The 25,151-nt window shown below is 36.9% G+C and overlaps 1 protein-coding gene across 3 annotated transcripts in view; it reads left to right on the top strand.

Annotated features, from left to right (window-relative positions):
- mpdz (multiple PDZ domain crumbs cell polarity complex component) overlaps window positions 1-25,151 on the top strand; it is a 151,253-nt gene that overhangs the window by 69,873 nt on the left and 56,229 nt on the right. For all 3 annotated transcript variants that reach the window (XM_079810729.1, XM_079810731.1, XM_079810730.1), the window contains 6 exons: window positions 178-387; window positions 3,294-3,395; window positions 3,689-3,847; window positions 9,007-9,118; window positions 17,358-17,556; window positions 20,159-20,200. In XM_079810729.1, coding sequence (XP_079666855.1) covers window positions 178-387; window positions 3,294-3,395; window positions 3,689-3,847; window positions 9,007-9,118; window positions 17,358-17,556; window positions 20,159-20,200 — 824 coding nt within the window. The remainder of the gene's footprint in view (window positions 1-177; window positions 388-3,293; window positions 3,396-3,688; window positions 3,848-9,006; window positions 9,119-17,357; window positions 17,557-20,158; window positions 20,201-25,151) is intronic.

The following is a 25,151-nucleotide window of genomic DNA, read 5'->3' as shown; positions in this document are numbered from 1 at the left end:
ATGAGAATCAGGGTCAGTAATTCATTATTTCTTTAAAGAACCATAAACAAAAATGAATATCAAGGAAATCATGTGCTTCCAATATTTCTAAGACAAAAACTAAACATCAATTCCCATCCTAATGAAATGCATCATTGTGCAGGTCTAATATAATGATAATGTTATGCGTGTGTGCAGGACCCAATGGACCCGGTTAAGACGGTGATTGTGATTAGGTCATTAGTTCCCGACGGCATAGCAGAGCGAGACGGACGCTTGTTGCCGGGAGACCGTCTCATGTATGTCAACAATATCAACCTGGAGAGCGCCAGTTTGGAGGAGGCGGTGCAGGCTCTGAAGGGAGCAAACATGGGTGCTGTCCGCATCGGGGTGGCCAAACCACTGCCTGTAAGAAATACCAGACTCTACTTTCTAAAGCAGCTTTTACCTCTGTACGATTTTCTGTGATATTGAAACCTGTGGTTGCAGTAACGGGATTCCTACGATTCTTTGAATATTTCATGACACGGTCTGCAGTCCTTTAAGGCCTCAGGAAATGAAATCTTCTTAGAGGAGTGTGTCTGTATCGTTGTGAAGAGCTCTCAGGGGCTGTAGTTTATCTTAACCTCTTCAACCTTCCAAGGCTGTTATCTCGGCTCCTTTATTCTGGGATTGTATGCACATTTTGGCATCTTTCCTTTTTTTTCTCTCCCGAGGCCTTGAGGTTCGGAGCGTAAGTATGGAGCGTGTATGGTGGGTTGTCAAGTGCACTACGGGTCATCTGATCAGGCCTTTTGTTTCTGTTGATTTAATCTCGTGAGAGGCCTTTAGACTGCATGAGTGCGTCGAATCCTTTTGTTCTGCTCTCACAAGTGCGATTGGGTAACATCACCTCTTAATATGGTTCAAATGACTCACTTCCAAGAACCGCAATGAAACAGAGAAAGCATTTCTTCCTGCCCACCTCTGGAAAAACAGTGTACATCAAATCTGTGACGTGAAATATTAATGAATGATGTTGCTATGTCTAATCAAACAATTCAGCTCGCTAACCAACCTTGCACTACTAACATGCAAAATGACTGATTTATAACCAAATCAAATCAAATTCAGTCTTGTATTGGAATCTTGGTCTGTGTGTTATGTGCCGTGGAAAAGAATCTGCTATACCACTGTAGATATATCTGCATGGCATCAGTATGCGGGCATCAGCTTTACATTATAAATGCAAAGAATAATGTGACAACATAAAGTAGACTTGTCCATAACTATTCAAGATGAATTGTTTGTTAATGTTTAGAAATTTCAAAATGTATATCAAGCTCCAAAACAAACAAAGATTTGTCATAGTATTGTATGCGATATATTATTCTAAGTCTTCTGAAACCATATGGAAAATAGTTGTATGAAATTTCTTCCGAATTTTTAAACACACACACATACACACACACACACTCTCTTGAAGTTGTGGTTTACGGGGACTCTTCATTATGCATAATGGTTTTTATAGAAACCATATATTCTATCCCCTACACTAAACCTACCCATTACAGAAAACTTTCTGCATTTTTTTAATTGAAAAAGCCATTTGGTTTGCTAAACCATGTTTACATTGTAATACCCATGTCATTATACACATTTTTGTCCTCATAAACCACATATACTTGCAAATATATCAGGGGCATGTGGTCCATATAAGCTACGAATTCCATTTGTGAACTCGCCGATTAGTATTAATACTATACATTTCTATAAATTCCCTTGTTTGAGGTGATAACATTTTGGAAATATGTATAACTTTCTGTCGTTTATTTATTTGCCAAATGACGGTAATGTTCTTCAAATCTGCCAGTTACGGAAGAGTGTTTCAGGTAAGCGGATCCACCACAGCTTTGGTGCCTACACTCTGTTGTTATGTATCATCATCATTGTCCTGCGTTCTCTTTAGTTTTCTGGCATATGGGGGATTTCATGCACAGGGAAAGCTGTCCATGAATCGCTTGCCCAAGTGGAAAAATGTGCTGCTGCTGCTGCCAGATCTCGGATCAACGAAAATCACATTGTATTTGATACAAAACAAAATAGTCTAAATCGAATTAAAAAAAAAAGTAATAACTGAAACAATTGAAACTAAAACTAAAAATAATCATAGTATTTCATTTTCTCCATTGAGAAATTGATTTTTTTTAGGGAAACGTATAAACTGTTAGACAGACATACTATAACTATCCGAGATTGTTAATCAATAGTCTAAGCGTTTGGTAAAGTCATTGGATTATTTCAAATAATTTTTTTAAAGAATATAATTATTCATTATACTTATATTTATTATAATTATATTTTACTTATTTTATTTATAAAGGCTACTAAAATGTATTATATTGTACTTTGACACCTGTCATGGTGTTTCTTATTTGTCATCTCTGATTTAGATTAGATAGAGTCTTTTGTGTGTCCTATGCCAATGCACCATACCGTTCAAAAGTGAAGTATGTAGTTTCTGCGACATTAGGGCCACCTAGCGGAATTATAAAAAATACAGCATATTTTACGAATGCCACTTTCGCACATCGTGCCTCTCTCAACTCAAACACAACAATCACAACTCTTACGGGTGCTTGTGAAGGCATGCCTCAACAGGTAAATGTAGGCTACTTCAATAAAAGGTCTAACATATTTAGGAATACTTTAGCTGTGTTGCTATATGTCATGAAAATTAAGCAACTGAGTAGCTAACACTAGAGCGAACACGAGCGTCTCTCTTATAATAAACCCATCCAACATTACGTATCTGCATCGGGCGCTTTTTTGACATGACGCACCACCCAGCATACCCGGTTAAAGAAGTCACTGCTCGCCACTGATATCTATATCTATCTATATTTATATTTATAACATGTTCAAACATTTTGGTGTTGGTAAAAAAAGTGTTCAAAGAAGTCCTCTATGTTCACCAAGACTGCATTTATTTGATCAAAAATACTGTAAAACTGTGAAATATTATTACAATTTAAAATAACTGTTTTCTATTGTAATACGTTGTAAAATGTAATTTATTCCGATGATGCAAAGCTGAATTTTCATCATTCTAATTTACCGTTTGGAAATGTTGAGCAGCAGTCTTTGTGTGAATGTGTGTGTATATATAAATATATAAATATATATATATATACACATACATAAATATCAGAATTTATACAGTGATATGATATACCAGATTCTGGTTTACACGACCCAAACTTAGTGTGATATAAACATCATCATTGAGTAGATGGTCAGATGTTTAGAAAGGTGACACTTCCCTGTCTTCACAGACTGAGGATGAGGATGGCACTTCCTCCTTTATCTTCTCGGCTCTGGTCCTGACGGAGGACTGTGATGATGAGGAAGTTGTGTTCCGCGCTGTGCCTGCAGTGGTCAGTGCTTATAAAACACAACAAAATCATTCTTTTCAAAGCATGTTATTAGTGCAACGTTCTTGTAGGAGTGATATGTGAGCGTTTATAGGACTCAGACATCAATTTTTGGATGAAGAACATTTAAGACCAAGCTTAGCCAGAGATGCACATGGCAGCATTGAAAACTCATTCAAACTCAAAGGGAATATTGCAAAGTCCATGGTGATTTTTTTTGGGGTGTCATCCCAAATTATTTGAACTATCATTCTCTGATGCTATTATAATTTTTATCTACATAACATCCCTTTCAGATCGACTCCAGTGATTTAGACCTGTCTGATGAAAAGGTGTTTGAGCGTAATTTTCTCGAGGAGGAGGATGAGCTGCTGCAGTCAATGATCGCTGAACATGGCAGTTTCTGCAGCACTGATCTGACCTATCAGATGACCATACAGGCCTCCACACCTAAGGTATATTGATTCAGCAACCAATCAGATGCAAACAAAAATTATATTTTGGCTTTACACCAACTTATTACATCCAAACTTTAAAGTATTTAGTAAACACACCCAGACTAAGACACCTTTGGTATTGTTTTATCAATACTTTGTATACTGCAGCTATTTCAAAACTGCCTTTGTGAAAAAAGTACATATTAGCAACATATTAGCACATATTTTTTTAAATATTAGCATTTTTGAGTACTTTAGAGTGTTTCCACCCACTTTAATGTAATTTCTATTGAAACGTGGTAACACTTTATTTTACAATGTCCTTGTTAAGATAGATGCAAAGGAATTTATTAACAATCAAACTAACTCAAAAGACAAGAATAAATAGAACATAAATCATAACCATACTAAGCCCAAACGTTAACAAGAACAGACAAAAGAACACTGAAACACAGGCATATAAATACTAAGAGCAAACAAAGATAATTGGATAAACACAGGTGAAGCAAACAAGGGAACTGAGTAACCATAGTAACAAAAAAGTGGGTAATGAGAACCTATAATACAAATAAGAACACAGGCAATTGGGCTACTAAGCAGACAGAGAGAAAACGAAAAATAGCACAAAAGAATGTTCATGTGACAACGCCCCCTCTGGGAAGGCACGGCCTTGTGCCGTAAAATGACTTCTGGAGGTGGATGAGGGGCTGGAGGAGGAAGAGGCTCTGGTTGAAGATGCCACTATTGCGATGATAGTGGGAGGAGCTAGGTAGGCAATTATAGGAGTCTTGGCTGATGACACCAAGGGGAGGACAGACAGAGATGGAGCCAATGAAAGAGGAGACCAGGGTTCATACGGAAATCTAATGAGACTGAACAATACCGATGGCTTTGGAGACCAAGACAGAGCTGTCGCGACGAGTGTCTGAGGTGGAGTCAGGGTGCCAGAGAACTGAAGGCCAAGGCAGAGTCGGCTGAAGCCGAAGGGGTGGAGGGACGAAGCATAGCTGAAGGCCCGTAAGTCCATGGCACAGGCAGGGTGTCGTCAGACCAAGGTGAAGCCGGAGGGATGAAGGAACCTTGTGAAGCCGTGAGGACGTTGGTATCTGGTGGAGCCAAGGAAGGGAGGAGCTGAGGCAACAGGTCGACAGGCCTAGGTGGAGCGAAGGGCACAGGAGCTGGAGAGGGAGCCATGGGATCCTCTTGGCTGGGCAGAGCTGTAAAAGACCCGAGGCAGATCCACACAACAGAGTTGTGTAATAGGAGAAGTCGAGGGGCTGAAGGGAACCAGCAGAGGTGTGTCTGATGGACTGGCTGAATCTAGAAGAGGAGGCGGGAGACGGAGGCTGGGTGGGATCAGTGACAATAACGCACACTTAGTAAAGGGCGACGAAACAGGTTCTATGCTGGACAAGACCAGCGGTAATGAAGACTTAGAGATGGGTGGAGGAGGAACAGCAGTGGCGATGAAGGTGACATCGGAGACAAAGTGGTGAGCAAGATCATTGGGGATGGGAGATTCAGCAGAACATCCAAATCCAAATCTTCATAATAGTTATATTCCAAATCCCCCTTGGTCATAAGGAAGTGAATGTCCTCATCCAGCCCACACCAAAAACCGCCCATGATGGTGACGTCAGTGCACGTTACTTGGTGGCAGATGTTAATATCCAAATAAAAATTATATTTCCCTTAAGTCTTGCATCTTCTCAGAGGGGCAACATTAATTGCTGCAATACCCATTTTCTTATGGTCGGTTCTTCTGTTTTGCAATGTGTGGTGTAGGTAAGCCAATACAACGAAGAAGATAGATGCAATAGAATTTATTACCAATTAAACAAACTCAAAATATAGGAATAAACAGTAGATAAACCTTAACCATACTAAGTGCAAACGTTAACAAGAACTGATAAAATAGAACTGAGACAGAGCAGACAGAGAAAAAGAAACCAAAAACAGCACAAAAGAATGTTCATGTGGCAGTGCTTTTTAAAAGTGCACTTAAAGGGGTACTTAAGCGCTGGGAAGATGAATGTGTATTTAAACTGGGTCATTTATGTAGTAGAAATGTGAAATTATTTTTGAATTTGATGCCTTCTAGACCGATAAAAGACAGAAAATACATTTTTGTCTCATGTGGATGAAAGACAACAACTCCCAGAATGCACTTGCTTCGCTGCCCTACGAGGCCACTCCCAAAGCCGCCCCCACCGTCGTTTTGATATCATAGTAATAAAATAATTTTGTTCAGTTAGAGAACAGACACAACAATTAATAACTGAACGTCTTTTCAATGAAGTGTGAGTGAGAACGAAAGTCACGACACAAACGCAGCAGGATTTCATTCATCACGAAAGCGAAGAGCTGAGCAGAGCTGAGGTAAGCGCGGCAGTCATTCACGAACGCTGGCGCGTTATTATATCATGCCTATGGAAGCTTAACTTTCATAGGAATTAATTGAAAAGTTGAAACACTCACTTTGCTCCGTACCGCTCCGTTATTAATGCCCGAGCCAAGCGCCAGAGTGAGATCCCACCCCTATGGGCGGGTTGATAACATGCGGAACAGCTCCTTCTACTGGCTGTAGTCTATAGCCTCTGGCCCAAAAATCCTCCGATGACGCAAAATGACGATATTTGCGCCATCTGAGGATTTTTTCCAGGAAAAAAATGCATAATTCTCTCGTCTCAGGGAGACATGAGGGGGAAAAGTACGATAATTTGAATATACTAACGGGTTTCTACTGATACAAAGCTTAATGCTACATCGCTGAAGTTACCCTTTAAGCATGTTAAAAAGCATAGTCATGAATAGTCATGAGTCAAGTGTATTCTCTTAAATTACACTTAAGTGGCCTTTTATTTCAATAATATTATTATCTGCAATGACTGTTTAAAAAAATACTTTTATGTTCACATTTAATACAATTAAGCATACTTCTTTTTTCACAAGAGTAGGTATGATCACAGATGTGACCGTTTTAGAAGTCTTGAGAAGGAATGAATGTTTTTTGACATAAAATGCAATTAATACAGTGACAATTAACCCAATGACATTAAATACTAAATTGACTGTTTTCACCTTAAGCAACATATAGAAGTTCCACATTTTTTCTAAATTTGCCAACCCTGTCAATAGCATATAAATATAATATAGATCTTTTTTTCCTGTATTTTGCATCATAAAAAAATATTTTTTTTATACTGTGGCATTTGAAAGCCATTCAAGAATGCCTTGCATAGACATGTATTTCCACATTGTGATGTGGAAGGAAAAACCTTGCAAATATTAACATTTTCCAAGATACATTTTTAATGGTAAATTACCCTGATACCTCCTCGCATGTCATTTGCTAAACAGCTCCATTCACTCCCACTGTTAAGGAGAACTCTCTCTCCAGACCAGCGTGCCACAGGCCCAAAAGCTCTCTGTGCTGTAATTTGCGACTATATTGTTTCAGGTCCCATCATTTGTGCTTTATTTGCTTTTTTATGGCTTTTGCATTGGGAGGTCTCTGCTCAGATTCATAGTTGAGTGATTCAGTCCCTCTTGAATCATTCTGCACGAGCAAACTCAATTACAGCTGTATGAATCATGGCTACATTCACAAACACACTCCCCTGGCTCTCGCCAAAGATTGCTCCCTGCCATTATTGCACTTCAGCAAGTCATTAACACCCCTGTTTATCAGGAGATTATCTGCCTCTGATTTGACTGTAATTGTGGATATAAATCAATTGATAAGTTGTGAAAGGAAAACCGCATGTTTGTCTTACCAGAGTTTTTGTTGAGCAGAATCTTTTATGAATTATCTAGCAAGAAACCAAAATCCCGATATGGCTTTGTGTGATTATCAAATCTTAAAGACTGTGATTTATTAAATAAATATATGCACTACGTGTTTCAGACTGAAGGCTCTTTGTTCTTTTATACATACAACCAGCTCATTATCTGGTATTTGCAGCATCTCAAGAGCGGCTTGATTCATAGGAAATCTTGCTCCTCACAAACTCCATCTCTGCATGTGATGCAAGTTTGGATCACTTATAATGTGCATTTTTGAACCCAACATGCACCTACTATCTTTCCAAACATAATTAGAAACACTTATAAACCGACTATTGTCATCAAAAGAGAAAGTTTAAAGGCTTCCTACAGCTTCCTGACAAAATAAAAGATTGATGGTTTAGATGAAAAGACAGTAATTATACAGTTGTATTGTAGTATAAAATTATTATAATTTTTTCTTAGATACTAGTTTTTTATTTTACAGTTATTTTATTATTTTTCTTAAATTTATTTTACAGTGAAATATTACAATAGCAATATTTCTTATTTTAATATTTTAACAATAATAATAACAATAGTTATTACCAGATATTATTATTATTATTATATTTTTCCTAAATACTTAATTTTTTATTTTGCTATGAACTATTACAATAACTGTGTTTCTTTCTTAATTTTTTAAAATAATAATACTATTTGTATTATATATAAAATTATATATATATATATATATATATATATATATATATATATATATATATATATATATATATATATATATATATATATATATATATATATATATATATATATATATATATATATATATATATATATATATATATATATCAAGTTATTTAAAATATAAATAGTATAATATACAATTATTATTAAATACTCAATTTTATTTTTGAGTGAAATATTGAATCATTTAATTTTGTATAGTTATTATTATTATTATTATTATTATTATTATTATAGCCATACTGATATATAATTTCATAATGATTTTAATAATAAAAAAAAGCACAGCAAAGCTGGATCTTTAAAAACGTGGTCACAATTAGGTTTACTCCAAATCGTGCTCCAAATCGTGCTGCCCTACTACTGCCATCAAACCTTTGAACCCACTCAAAATACCTTAGTAATAGTAAACTACCTAGTAAACCTACTCTGACATTGTGGTGGCGAATTTTGCAAGTCAAGTCAAGCACCACTCACGTATTATTGCTAATCTAGTATTGCCAGCCTGTTACCCATCCTTCTTGCCTCCCCACAAGACCCTCACAATCCGACCTCATCCTATTAATGTGTTTCATCACACTTTGTCCTTGACTTCAGTCTTTGATGTTGTTTTTGAAGAGTATTCTAACCTTTTCTCCTCACAGGAAGAGGATTTCATTCCAGCTAAAACTGCGGATGAGACCCAGCAGCTAAATATCACTGCGGGGAGCACTTTTGAGAGGACCATCACCGTGGTCAAGGGCAGCTCCAGTCTAGGTATGAGAATGGGAATGTGTAGTCCCTTGTGAAATAGAAGTACACTTCAGCATTTTTTTTAAAGGGTTCTTATTACTTATACTATAAAGGGGTGGTTGATTGCCCCTTTTTACAAGATGTAAAATAAGTCTCTGATGTCCCCAGAGTGTGTATGTGAAGTTTTAGCTCAAAATACCCCACAGATCATTTTTATAGGATGTTAAAATTGTCACTTTTTGAGGGTGAGCAAAAACGTGCCGTTTTTGTGTGTCCCATTAAATCCAAATTAGCTGCTGCTCATGGGGCGGAGCCAAGCCTGTAGTGCTCCAGTCAGAAATTGAAGCTTTCGCGCCTCGATCGCCCCCCGGTGGCCGGTCCCAGTATAGCTCCTAAACCCCGCCTCTCCATGTATTTGAATGGGCACGAGACACACTAAACAATTTAATTACACTTCAAATAATTGTTTCCTAAAGATGGTTTCTGTCATTTTAGGCAATTTTTATTACAATAATTTAATTTCAAGTGTTCGTTTTTTAAATAAGTTTAGTTTTAGTGAGTTATTTGATGCTATAAAAACGGGGGGTGTGACGTCATGATTGACAGCTGAGATTGACGGCTTCTCTGAGTGAAGTTGTCACTGAGGCACTAACTGACTTTTTTTCTGGATTTTTGGGAGGAGATTGGAGCTTTAGCTTTAATTTCTACACTTCCATAACTGTTTATTTCACACCAACATAATTAATTGTTCTGCATCTGCGAGAGTGTGGGCGGGCTTTTGATAATCGCGCCTCTACTTCCTGTTCTCTACTGCGCAACTCCGGTCCCGAGATCGCTACTGCGCAGACTCGGTCCCAAGATGTCAGCGCCGTGAGCGGGCCTATGAAAGCTTCAACTTTGGTCAGCGGAAGTCAATGAAGTCGCGTCGTCCATATTTTTTTACGGTCTATGGGCGGAGCTTTAAGAACTCTAGTTAGCAGCTCTGATAACCTCACTCAGAAAGGCAATGAAACTGTTCAGCCTTTTATGTTCAAACCGGAGTCGAACAATGATGGAGAGACTCAAGAAGAAGTGACAACATAGGCTCACCCCTTTTGTTGCGTGTTCCCGGGGGCAGGGTTTATGTAAATTTCAGGGTTAGTGATGTCACTAACCCGGGAGGAAGCTTGTGTAGTCCGTACCAGCCATTTGTTGTAGTCCTTAAAAAGTTATTTATTTAAAATAAAATGTCTCCTTTTGCTTTGAACTTTGAGCGTCGTAACTTTGCAGATGTTGTTTATGCTCAAACAGCAACATCACACTAACTAAAGTTTAAAAAGTGAAATCATAATCAAACACCGCTGTAAAATGTTTTCTTAATTGCAAATGAATGGAATGTCTTCACACACTTCATTGCATGTTAATTGTAATTAAACGACAATGTAGCTGAACTTACATCAAAGTACATCTTTATATGTGATTTCATAATTACTTCTATTGTGTTTGAAATATGGTTAAAGTGCACTGCTGAATGTACTGACAACCATTTATGGTAAACTCAAATATATTTTAATGTAATTTCTAATAGAAACTTGGGACCCAGTGGCTTTATATTAGGTGGCCTTAACTACTATGTACTAACATTTAAATTAATCATTTGATACATTGCACTTATTGTGAACATACATGTTTTTACATTGTACTTACATTTTAAAAATGACCTGCATGTAATTGCATCTGTAATTAATTTCTGTATTTCAATTATATAATTATACTGTTGACACTTCCCTTACAACCCTACCCTTAAACTTACCTACACCGCCACACCTGTCCCTAACACTACCCGTATCCCACCTCAATATCAGCGAAAGTGTTTTGCAATACAATATGAACACAATAAGTACATTGTACTTATTTTTTTATGTAAGTACATAGTAGTTAAGGTGAGACACTACAGGTGAATAGGGAATTTTTTTTTAAAATTACAAGATATCACTGTGAAACTTCTCCAGTTTATTACTGGCATAAACATAAGAAAAAAATTTATTACACGTTTTGTGTAAATTAATGTTTTAATATGCAAATGAGGCCTTATATACTTAAATATACGCTCATTTGCATACTTTTCCAAAAACAAAATCTGGAAATTGGAAAGGACCATGTTTAAAATTCTTGGTTCTATTTGTTGACATGTTAGATAAGAGGGCTTTTACAGAGGGGATTCTGGATATCTTATTTTGTGCTTTAGTAAATTAGAGAATACTGACAATAGCCTTAAAAAATCAATTTTCGCCATGTTTTTTGGAGTTAAATGACCTATAACTCAGGATAGGAATGATATATCAACAAATCCCTCTGTAAAAGCCTTCAGAATATAGTTCAGTATTAGACTGCAAAAGTTGGTGCTTGTAGGTGCTACTGAAGTGGATATATCTGACTCTGAGTGTGAGAAAAAACTAATTTTGAGAAAACGGCCTTTAAAGTTTTATACTGTATAACTGCATACATTTCTATAAAACCCCCAACCTACAAACAAAATATATATTCAGTTAATTAATATCAGTAGTGTATAATATTTAAAACACGTGGAAATTGATAAATGAATAAATTATTAATAGCAATAGCTATTAGAGAACTACCTTAAGAGAACCTTAACAAACGCCAGTCACAAAAACTGCAGATGAAATGTCCCTGTTTGTTGTATTGGTCCATCTATAACTATTTGAATCTAATTCTGACGGGGTTTCGTCATCTAATCAGTTGTTGTTTACTTTCTTTTTACTAGCTCTTGCTACTTGGTCTTTTCTGTGAGCGTTTATGAGCCGATTTCAGTGTTGTCTGCACTTTCTCTCAGGTGGAGAATACACAAGCAATCGGCAGCGTGTGAGAAATTCACATCGACCAATCAGATGTGGTTTTTGGCTGCAAACTTTCGCGGTTGGTTAGTTCTACAAAGGAAATGTCCATATTTGGATTAGCCAGCGCTGTGTGTGAGACTGAGAGCTTTATAATGATACCAAGCATGACATGTTTCTGTGAATGGAGACGGCACGAGAGATCGCGCTAGAATAACGTTTGATGATTTCGGGTAGAAATCTAAAGGCACACGGTGACAAAATATAATGAAATAACCACCTTAATGTGTAATGTTGACATTTTTTTTTATTTTGACATGAAAGCTTACATGTTAAGGGAGCAAACTGGCCCAAAATCTCAAAATTGACCACTGCATGAAAAAATTATGTTTTCACCTGCCGCGTCTCGCCTTAAAGGACAACTCCGGTGAAAAATGAACCTAGGGGTAATTAACACATGATTACTGAGTAGATCGTTCTCTGGGATGTGTTTTCATGAAAATCGAATGTAAAGAGTTTTATCTCTAAAAACAGATTAGCTTATAACGCTAGTATATGGCGCATAGAATAAGTAAAATTAAATCGCTAGTTAATACCACTAACAAGGCTCAAAATAGCCTCACACTTACACGGTAGCATAATGAGGGTCCCTACATGCAAACCGAAGCATTGAGAACTTTGTAAGTCTTCAAACAGTTTAATAAGAAGATACTTTATAAAGACAGTACATTACGCGTATACAGACAGGAGCCATCTTGGAAAACAGTCTCGACAAGTCGAGCCACGGTTGAATAATCAGCCATCTCTTTAGTGTGTATCCTTTGGAAGCACTAGTCTTTGTAGCGTTCAGGTTTTTTTTTTTTTTTTTTTTTTTCTCTGTTGCGTTCAGTGCTTTTTTCCGGAAACAACGGACCATATGAGATTCCAAGTCACAGTTCATCACTTAGCACAGCGTTCGTGGCTCAACTTGTCGAGACTGTTTTCCAAGATGGCTTTATAAAGTATCTTCTTATTAAACTGTTTGTACACTTACAAAGTTCTCAATGCTTCGGTTTGCATGTAGGGACCCTCATTATTCTACCGTGTTAGTGTGAGGCTATTTTGAGCCTTGTTAGTGGTATTAACTAGCGATTTAATTTTACTTATTCTATGCCCCATAGACTAGCGTTATAAGCTAATCTGTTTTTAGAGATAAAACTCTTTACATTCGATTTTCATGAAAACGCATCCCAGAGAACAATCTACTCGGTAACCATGTGTTAATTACCCCTAGGTTCATTTTTCACCGGAGTTGTCCTTTAAAGGGTTAGTTCACCCAAAAATGAAAATTCTGTCATTAATTACTCACCCTCATGTCGTTGGACACCCGTAAGACCTCCGTTCATATTCGGAACACAAATGAAGATATTTTAGTGTAAAGCTGATGCTGAGAAAGGCTTCACACAGGCCTCCATTGGCATTCAGTACATTGACACTTCCAAGATCCATGAAAGGCACTTAAAACGCCGTTACAAAGTCTATCTCACCACAGTGGCTCTACAATAATCATACAATGCGACGACAATAGTTTTTGTGCGCAAAAAAAAATCTAAATAACACCTTTATCCAACTTGTTCTCGACTTCCGTGTGTGCCTCCACGACGCATGCGCGAGAATATGACGTAGCGCCGGTGTTCGGGAATCGATGAAATACACACTTAAGCCCCATTTTGAGCACTACGCCGAGACCTAAAGCACGATCAATGTAGAATCCAACAGCTTAGACACGCGCGTCTTCCTCTGCTCGTAAACAAATCGCTTCTGGGTCATATGTCCGAACGCCGGATCTGCGTCATATTCTCGCGCATGCGTCGTGGAGGCATACACGGAAGTCGAGAACAAGTTGGATAAAGGTGTTATTTTGATTTTTTTTTTGCGCACAAAAACTATTGTCGTCGCATCGTAAGATTATTGTAGAGCCACTGTGGTGAGATAGACTTTGTAACGACGTTTTAAGTGCCTTTCATGGATCTTGGAAGTGTCAATGTACTGAATGCCAATGGAGGCCTGATTGAAGCCTTTCTCAGCCATCAGCTTTCAACTAAAATATCTCCATTTGTGTTCCGAATATGAACGGAGGACTTACGGGTGTCCAACGACATGAGGGTGAGTAATTAATGACAGAATTTTCATTTTTGGGTGAACTAACCCTTTAAGGACACCTAATAATATAAAGTGGGACCAAAACTTGTATGTCATGTATTTTAATATATTTGTAATAATGAAGTTGCAGTTTAGTATGTTTAAATTATATAAACTTTGAATGTAATATTGCTTAATAATAAAGTTATTAAAGCATAGTGATTTAAAATGCGCTTTAAAACAAAACTTTTATTTTGACATTTTACTCTTTTTAAAAGTGTACTTCACTGTGTTAAGGAACAGTCATGAAACTGTACGCTCTTTAAGTGCACTTGAGTGGTCTTTTATTTCATTAATATTATCTGTAAATACAGATTTGAAAAATTAACTTTCAAGATTCGAAGTACACTAAAAGTAATAAAAGTAAAATTTAGCACACGTCTTTTTCACAAGGGCTGTTTTGTTGTATTGGGTTTCAGTGTGGTTTACTCACTGCTCAGATCGAGATCTGTATCAAAAAGAGTGCATCTGAAAATGTAAATCAATGTCCCCAGTTTCAGAAGCACCCTCTTTTGAAAAGGCAAACAACACAATTACAGTTATTATCTATTAGCAAAGAAGCTCCACTGTAAATTGTAAATGGTGTAGCAATGCACAAAGCACCACTCACACAGAGGTCACTTTACTCCAAAACAAGCTGAACTCCAAAAACGTAACCTAATGCGAAATCTTCATGGAGAACTTTTTCAGACATCATGTAAAAATTCAAGATAGGGTGGATATTCATTGAGATGCCTGCATTTTGCCCCCACAATTTCACTTTGCAAAGATAAAATACAAGCTGAAACTATGAAGTTTTCCCCAGCCAGGGCAGCCACTGATCTACAGTGAGCTTTTCGCTTTTCACTAATTATTAATTTGGATTTGGCTGTGAGATCGTACACCAGCAGTTAGGGATGGCTTTATCCCAGAGCAGCAATCCGAAGCAGTCTGCTTTGCCAAAATACACTATTAGGCTATTTAAATTTAATCTCAAGGTACTCTCGCATTCATTTGATGGTATTTAGCACCCCTTTAGAACCAGACTCAGATTTTGATGTCACATGTGTTCATTTCTTGATCTATGAAGATTGCAAATTTAAGTACATTCCTGGCAGATGATTTTTTTACCATGCTGACTTAACACCCACTACTAATGTTGCTCACAAATATCGTGCTAAATGGTTTCTTTTAAATACACTACAACTACAATGCAGCCTCTTTAGACAGATCAATAGGTTTTGCAGCAGAGCATCTATGTGCAGGTGTTCCTAATTTCCACTAAAATGTCTATGTTTGCATTTAATGATTTGGACACACACTCGCAATGAGTGCATGCACCATCCACAAAAGCTGCTCAGCATGGGCATGGCCCAAACTGCAGCAGCAATCATAGAAGTTGATGGAGACAGGTGTCAACGCATCCAGAAATAGATGGGCAAAAAGGCATCTTTAAAAAGAGCCAGTGTTTGCTCTTTTAGAGGATTTTTTTCCTTTTATGGAGAAATTCTCTTGCTAGAGAATAATCTCCTTTGGAAATTTCTCTTTCTAGTCACTTATTGAAGCGCCCAGGGGAACTCTCTTGCACTTAACTGTGCATGTGGGAGAGAGAACTGCTGGAATGCTCCTTACAGAAATCCAATGAAGCTTCCATGCAGAGGTGAATGGAGAGAGAATCACAGATGCGTCATTTTGCTGAATAACAAATCTGATGTGTATGCAAGCCACCTCCTTTTATATGCAGATGTCCAGGGAATGGCATGCAAATTCCACCCTCCAATTCTCATTGGCCTTGTCTGAAAGGGTTAGTTCACCCAAAAATGAAAATTCTGTCATTAATTACTTACCCTCATGACGTTCGACACCTGTCAGACCTCCGTTCATTTTCGGAACAGAAATTAAGATATTTTAGTTGAAATCTGATGGCTCTGAAGGGCCTCCATTGGCACAATGGTACACTACACTCTCAAGACCCTTAAAAGGTACTAAAGACGTCGTTACAAAGTCCATCTCACTACAGTGGTTCTAAAATAACTTTATGAATCGGCGACAATAGTTTTTGTGCGCAAAAAAACCCTAAAAAACGTCTTACATAGTGATGACGATTTCAAAACAAAGCATCATGAAGCTTCGAAGCGTAATGAATCACTGAGCCGAATGATGATTTGGATCGCGTGTCAAACCGCCAAACTGCTGAAATTTGGCGATTCAAACCGCTGAATCGACTCAGTGATTCATAACGCTTCGAAGCTTCATGATGCTTTGTTTTGAAATCGTCATCACTATGTAAGTCGTTATTTAGGGGTTTTTTGCGCACAAAAACTATTGTCGCCGATTCATAAAGTTATTTTAGAACCACTGTAGTGAGATGGACTTTGTAACGACGTCTTTAGTACCTTTTAAGGGTCTTGAGAGTGTAGAGTACCATTGTGCCAATGGAGGACTTTCAGAGGCATCAGATTTCAACTAAAATATCTTAATTTCTGTTCTGAAGATGAACGGAGGTCTGACGGGTGTCGAACGACACGAGGGTAAGTAATCAATGACAGAATTTTCATTTTTGGGTAAACTAACCCTTGAAGAATGAGAGGTGGTTGGGGCTCCCAAGTGTGACTACTACTCCCGGCCTAGTCCTAGACTAAAATGCATGTTTGAGCTGTTTTAACTAAAAGCAACTTGCACTGACATATCTTAAAATATGTCAGTGCCATTGTTTTGTCTCAAGATCCACAAATGACAATAAACCAGTAAATGGCAAACAAAATTGGCAAAGTGTCAGTGTTGTTATTGTTAACTAATGCTAAAACTATGATTTGTTTTCTTTAATTGAAATAAAGCTGAAATAAAATAAATCTATTGGAAGAATAACTTTGTTTAGTTTCTAAAGTGAAAATTAGAAACGTTGCCTTGGCAACTAACTGAGATAAAATAATGTTAAGTTACGTACTAAATACTAAAAGTGAAATAAATAATTTGAGGCTAAATAGACATAAAAAAAACTAATAAAAATGACAAAAACATATACGAAAATAAAAACTGTAAAAAACTGAAATTAAAAGGAAAGCTGAAAATATAAATATAAAAGCTAGTTTTTATAAATACTATAATACTACTACTATTATACTAAAATTCCAATAGGTGGTGTTGTCTATTATTTCATCAATCTTATGTATTTAAAGTCAGCAAATTGTGCCAGACCCTTATGTCCAAACCTGTAATGTCAGAATGTGATTTTTCAGGTTATATACTTACCTGTATGTGTGTTACAGGTATGACCGTGTGTGCGCTGAAGGATGGAGCAGGTATGCTGATCCGTAGCATCATTCACGGTGGCTCCATCAGCCGGGATGGGCGACTCGGGGTCGGTGACCTTATTCTGGCCATCAACGGAGAACTGACAGGAAATCTGACCAATGCACAGGCGCGAGCCATGCTGCGCAGACACTCTCTGATCGGACCAGACATGGGGTGAGAAGTCAAGTTTAACTTCTGTTCAACTTTTTAGACAGAAATCAACCTCTCTGTTTTTAGTTTTTTTGACACGACTGATTACAGTCCATTCAAAAAGGGTTTGCGTTTCATTGTTTTACATCATCAAATATATTATAAAATATTCTCTCTGGTACTATAAATTATTATAATGAATTATATTATATACTGATTATAATTACATAAATCACATTTATCAATATTTGCTGAAGAAAGCCAAAGGAATGAATATGTCTAATATTGTGTTTGCTGTGAAATGTGGCTTTAAAAGGCAGTATATTGTTTTAGATTTTTTCCATATCACTGAACGTACACTACTGTTCAAAAGTTTTTATTCAGCATGAATGCATTAAATTGATCAGAAGTGACAGTAAAGACATTTAAAATGTTGCAACAGATTTATATTTCAAATAAATGCACTTTATTTTATTTCTTCACGGTTTCAACAAAATATGAAGCAGCAAAAGCTCTTTTCAACATTTATAGAAATAAGAAATGTTTGAACAGTAGTGTAAAAGCCTGTTTGCACCAAGGACGATAACTATAAAGATAACGATAAAGATATAGTTAAAAAAATAGTTCTCAGTATTAAAGAATAGCAGAGTTCACACCACAGCTATAGCGAGAACACAGCCAAGAAACGATATTGTTAGAATTACTTTCAGAACGATTTTATCCTGCTGATGAATTATAAAAACACAGAATTTATCCTTCTGTAACGAGCTCGAGCATTTAAAGCAACAGACAAGCACACAATGATATTGCTGGTGTGGACACTAATATAGTTATCTTTATAGTTCTCATTCTTGGTGTGAACAGGCCTTAAGTCTATCAGGTCTGGTCTGTTACACACACACACGATTAAGAATGACAGGGGGATGACAGAATAAACTTCAGCATCACAGGAGAACTTTGCATACATACAGACAGGCTTATTTGGATGTTACGGTGCATCTCACTGTTCTTTCTGTCTAGTAACATGTTTTGAGGCGTGTTACATTTTGATGGTACTTCAAGTTTGATTTGCATGGAAAAATTTGTTACAATGAAGTTTATGTATGGCCAGGGGTTATGGTTGATTGCTTTTTATACTGTAAGTACTGCCAATATAATAGTTATTAACATCACCAGAACTCCAGAATTTACATTCACAATAAAGGTTAAACAAACAATCATAAAACATTACATACAAACCAGCACAGGCTTATCAGTGCCCAATGGTGATCCAGAACCCTTGTGAAAAAGAAGTACACTTTAGCATACTTTGATACTTATTAAAGAAATAATATACTTTAAGGGTTAGTTCACCCAAAAATGAAAGTTCTGTCATTAATTATTCACCCTCATTTCGTTCCCAACCCTTAAGACCTTCGTTCATCTTCAGAACACAAATTACGATATTTTTTATGAAATCCGCGAGCTCTCTGACCCCACATAGAAGAACAAATCTGCAACACAACAAACAATTGCAAAGCCCCGAAAGGTAGTAAAAACATTGTTAAAATAGTCAGCGTGACTACAGTGGTTCAACATTAATGTTATGAAGCGACAAGAATATGTTTTTTTTTCCTCAAATAAACTTTTTCAACAATCTCTTCCGTGTCACTACGCGATTCACTTAAGCACCATAACACATGCATGTGGTGCTCGGCCAATAGTGAGCCGCCGTTTTGCTATAGAACCCTGTGAATAGCCCAACAATATGAATAGTGTAAGTGAGTGACAGGGCAATTAATGAATGTTAATGGTAATTCAATGAAAATGTATTATAAATACATTTATATTAAATGCAATTAGTTCAACTTTAGAGTGCTTTTTTGACCCAGTTAAATGGGTCTTAAGTGCATCTTTATATGTAATTTCATAATCACATCTGTTGTCTTTGAAATATTGTTAAAGTACTGCTCGATGTACTGACAAGCATTTATGGTAAACTACAATACACCTTAATGTAATTTCTATTCAAACTTGTATGTCACATATTTAATATATTTATTATATATTATAATATAATATATTGGAATTACATATTTGTAATGATGAAACTGCAATTTAGTCCATTTAAAATATATTCACTTTAAATGTAATATCGACACAATACATTTAAAATTCTAATAAAGTTCTTTACATGTGCTTTATGTTAGTCAACCCATCAAAATAAGTGTACTTCTTTAAAGCACAACAAAATATTATTTAAACATAATGATTTAAAATACGTTAAAGGTAAATCTTTCAATTTGACATTATTACAAAGTTTACTTTTTAAAAATGTACTTAATTGTGTTAAGAAACATAGTTACGAAAGTGTACGCTCTTTAAGTACACTTAAGTGGCCTTTTATTTTATTAATATTATTTGCAATTACAATAACAAAACCAAAAACATACTTTTAAGACGTGAAGTACACTTAAAATTCTCCCTCAAATACAATTAAGCACACTTCTTTTTTACAAGGGAACCCAATGCAGAACTCGTCTCATAGCAGAGAGCTTGTATTAGCTGTAAGTTGCTTTATTTTGCATCCTGATGGCAGCCGCATCTGTGTCGGCTGCCGTCCGTAAACTGCTCTTCACGTTTCCAGATCCACAGGTGCTGCGGGGGAAGAGCACAGTCCCATCTCTGTGTGAGTACTCCCTTCATCTGGGCTTGATTTATGCTGTCTGTCCTCACTCCCTGCTTGCATTCGTTTCGTTCTGCATTTTGGGCTTGCATTTTGTTGCTACAGATGTTCATCCAAAAAGGATGATTGTTCCTCCTCACATTCTGTTGTAATCACACACAAGCTCAACAACTGGCAACAGACTTAAAGGGGTAGTTCACCAAAAATGTAATGTAAATTCTGCCATCATTTACTTTCCTTCATGTCTTTCCACACCTGTATGACTTTCTGCTGAGTGCAAATAATCATTACAGGGTCATTTCTATTATGCAGTAGCTTTTTTTTCTACTCTAAATTTAACACAGTCACTCCTACTAGCCAATTTGGCGGGTTGAATTTTATATATACTATATACATTTTTAAATTGTAGTCTTTTAAAACGGTGCCTGAAATAAACTAAGTGCAAAGTATTGTTACATATACTCTACATTTCAACGTGGTTTTCCAAAATACTAGCCATGCAAAATTTTGACCGATACCATGGTGAAAAACCGCCATTTAGATATTTTTAATATTATCTCATAATTTGGCAGCAGGTATATTAGGCTGCTGTCACTTTAAGACCTGACACATGAATCCATTATACCTTTACACATGTGTTTTCTTTCTCAACCGTGTACATTCAATTAAAACATAACTGACTTTGTTTATGTGAATACTCGCCAAGACTGCCATTTTGACATGCTTTTGTGTGTATTTGACTGTTTAAGTACTGAGTACTGAGAGACAATTTGGGTGTGAGTACAAAACCACTAGCCATAGTGGCTGGTGAGCAAAAAAAAGTTAATGTCAAGCGCTGATTATATTATATTTAAAATTATATATTTAATGTATAGTATTACATTTTTTTAAGGCCTGATTATTTGATCGAATTATACAAGATAACTATGATTTTGTATATCATTGAAATATTATACTTATACTTATATATAGGATTTTTTTTGTAAGAAAATATTTTTTATTCAGCAAGGATGCATTAAAATGATCAAAGTGACAGTGAAGACATTTATAATGTTACAATTTATGTTCTATTACAAATAAATGCTGTTCTTTTGAGCTTTCTATTCATCAAGAAATCCTAAAAAAATGTATCATGGTTTACACGAAAATATCAAACAACTGTTTTCAACATTGATAATAATAGCTTCCCAGTTTCTTGAGCAGCATATTAGAATGATTTCTGAAGGATCATGTGACACTGAACAAATCAAAACATATTCTCAAAGAAAAAAAGTTTTTCAAAACATTTTAACTAGAGAAATGAAAATATTATATACATATTATAATATTATAGCTAAATGATTTACAATTCACCACATGTTCACATAAAGCTGAAGTGTGTAAGGTCTACACCACTAGCATCACCAAACAGAAGTTCAAAAATAGTGATTGTCATCACAGTGGTTCCACTTTTCGAGGAAGTCAACCTACGAACGACTTTCTTTTATCTTCACATTAAGCTGGGATAGTAGAGTACTTCAATTTTAACTGTGATATTTTAACAAGTATATTAAGACCCATTTTGATATAGTCATTTTTGTACTGCATAGTGGATTTGACCCTACTAATGTTAACTCTTTCCCCGCCATTGACTAACCATCCGGCTTTCCATGTTTTTACTGTTATACGGTAGGGGGTGCTATTACGTATCTGGAAGAGTAGAGAATCACGGGATCAAAACGCAGACAAAAAAGGAGCAGAAACAAGCGATAGAAGTATTGCTTATGCATGTTGTAATCTTTTAAAAAAATGTGATTTTTCTCAGCTATTTGTTCAAAATGTAACTTTTTATGAAACTTACCCACATTCAAGAGCTGATAAAAAAGAATGCTTTTTTATCTAAGGGTCTAAGGGTTTATCTTTTCTTTCTTTTGATATATTCCATGTTCAGATATTCATACAACTAAATATTCTGGGGGCCATGAAATTTTTGTAAAAAAAAAAATTCAAAAAAACAAACCACTGGCTGGGAAAGAGTTGAACACTCACATTTTAGTCAAACTCAGGGATGCTGCATTTTCCTCATCGGTAACAAGCAGTGTTAGAGCTGGTTGTAGTTTCCTTGGTAACATGCATTCTTGTTCTCAAGAGACTGTCGTTCTATCATTAACATTCCAGGCCGTCATTTCTTCCTAACATCATGTGAACTGTTGTTCATCTTCAACTAACATCTCTCTCTCTCATGGCAATGATTTGATTTCCAGCCATCGATTCTCGTTCATTAATGAAGCATTTCAGTGAATGTGGAGATCATGAATATTTGATTCACATCGATGTGCCATGATTCCTAATGTCTTGATCTCTCTGCCTGCATGCATGAATTGTTCAAAACAAGGTTTGATTTACCTACATTAGATCTGTCATCTTCACTTACAATGGACTGATGGAGCAAATAAACTATTTCTGTTTTTACTCTTGATTGGTAAAAAACAAAATCAGACAAAATTATAGGCTTGCTGTCTGATTTTATTTGGTTTTAATTTTTGGATGTAATGCAAAACGAAATTAAAAATGGCTTGCTATGGCACATTCATTTACTAACCAATAAAACACTGGCTGTTTTTGACAATCACAAAAAATAAATAAATATTTTCATTCAGCAAGGATGGATTAAATTGATCAAAAGTGAGATTAAAGACATTTATAATGTTACACAAAAAAATATATTTCAGATAAACTCTGTTCCTTTGAACTCTCTATTAATAAAGAAAAAAATCCTGACAAAACTGTATCACAGATACACTATATTGCCAAAAGTCTTGGGGTGCCTACCTTAATGCACATGAACTTTGATGACATCCCATTCTCAATCCGTAGGGTTTAATATGAAGTTGGCCCACCCTTTGCAGCTATAACAGCTTCAAGTCTTCTAGGAGGGCTTTCAACCAGGTTTAGGAGTGTATTTATGGGAATTTTTGACCATTCTTCTAGAAGTGCATTTGTGAGGTCAGGCACTGATGTTGAACGATAAGGCCTGGCTTGCAGTCTCCGCTCTAATTCATCCCAAAGGTGTTCTATTGGGTTGAGGTCAGGTGCAGGCCAGTCAAGTTCCTCCGTACCAAACTCGCTCATCCATGTCTTTCTGGACCTTGCTTTGTGCACTGGTGCGCAGTCATGTTGGAATAGGAAGGGCCATCCTCAAACTGTTCCCACAAAGTTGGGAGCATGAAATTGACAAAAATTTCTTGGTATGCTGAGCATTAAGAGTTCCTTTCACTGGAACTAATGGGCCAAGCCCAACCCCTGAAAAACAACCCCCCAACTTTACACTTGACACAATGCAGTAAGGCAAGTATTGTTCTCCTGGCAACCGCCAAACCCAGACTCGGCCATCGGATTGCCAGACAGAGAAGTGTGACAATCTGAGGAAGGAGGACCCAAAAGCAGAAGAATGCTTAACTTCAATATATTGAAACAATAATAAAGACAGTTCAAACTGCACAACTCCAAAACAGCTCGGAACTGAAAAGAATGGTCAGGCAGGCAGGGGGTCAGGGTCCAGGGCTATCAAATCCAAATCGTGAGGCGAGGATCAATGTCAGACAAGCAGGATAGTCAGGCGAGGAGCTACAGTATCATCCCATTTCACGATCAGAAACCAGCAGGTGTTCACAGCAAACGGTAACCTTGAAAAATCCAAACTCCAGTGTCAGTCACATTCCAAATGGTCAGCAGTGAGAGAGCAGTCCAAGACCAGTAAATTCTGGAGGGGAACAGGGAACCGTTACACAACTGGGCAGAGAAAAAATATGAGATAAAAAGAAAACAAAATCAAATAAAACAACAAAACTAGACAAAAAACAAATGGGCAGGTGAACAGCAAGCAGCACAGAACACACTAGCTGAGGACAAAAGGAAAGAAAGAATAGATATAGCAGAAAAATCAAGCAATAAGGAAAGACCGGTGAGCGCAAACGAGCGGACGCGCTGATTGCGAAACTTCAACAGCTGTGCGCACACAAGCGGACACGCTGATTGTGAAACAAACATCTGTGCGCAAACACACGTGGAAAAGACAGAAAAAAACAAAAAAGGAGGAAGAAAACAGAAGGAAGATCAAACCCGAGTCCTGACAGAGAAGCATGATTCATCACTCCAGAGAACACGTCTCCACTGCTCTAGAGGCCAGTGGCGGTGTCCTTTACACCACTGCATCCGATGCTTTGCATTGCACTTGGTGATGTAAGGCTTGGATGCAGCTGCTCGGCCATTGAAACCCATTCCATGAAACTTTCTATGCACGGTTCTTGAGCTAGTCTGAAGGCCACACAAAGTTTGGAGGTCTGTAGCCATTGACTCTGCAGAAAGTTGGCGACTTCTGCGCACTGTGCGTCTCAGAATGCGCTTACCCCACTCTGTGATTTTACGTGGCCTACCACTTCGTGGCTAAGTTGCTGTTGTTCCAAGTTGCTTCCACTTTGTTATAATACCACTAACAGTTGACTGTGGAATATTTAATAGTGAGGAAATTTCACGAATGGACTTGCACAGGTGGCAACCTATCACGGTACCACGCTTGACTTTCTATCACAAATGTTTGTAGAAGCGTCTGCATGCCTAGGTGCTTGATTTTATACACCTTTGGCCATGGAAGTGATTGGAACACCTGCATTCAATGATTTGGAGGGTCTCCCAATACTTTTTGCAATATAGTGTGTATATATATAAATATAACATAAATATTAGGGGTGTAATGGTACACAGAAGTCACGGTTTGGTGCGTTACTCGGATTTGGGGTCACAGTTCGATACGAGTTCGGTACAACAGGAAAAAGCAACAAATCCCCAATACCAGGTTTCTTTTCATTTATTTTGAACAGACAGTAGTGCAAATTACAGTTTGTACCACTTAGCGGTATTTAATCCCCCCTTGAGGTAGTTTGTATAGTACAGCCTCCTATAGCGTATTAAGTTC

The sequence above is a fragment of the Gobio gobio genome, assembly GCF_949357685.1.
Source record: "Gobio gobio genome assembly, chromosome: 2".
Lineage (NCBI taxonomy): Eukaryota > Metazoa > Chordata > Actinopteri > Cypriniformes > Gobionidae > Gobio > Gobio gobio.
Note: the sequence above shows the minus strand (reverse complement) of the source record. Positions and strands in the feature narration are given on the sequence as shown.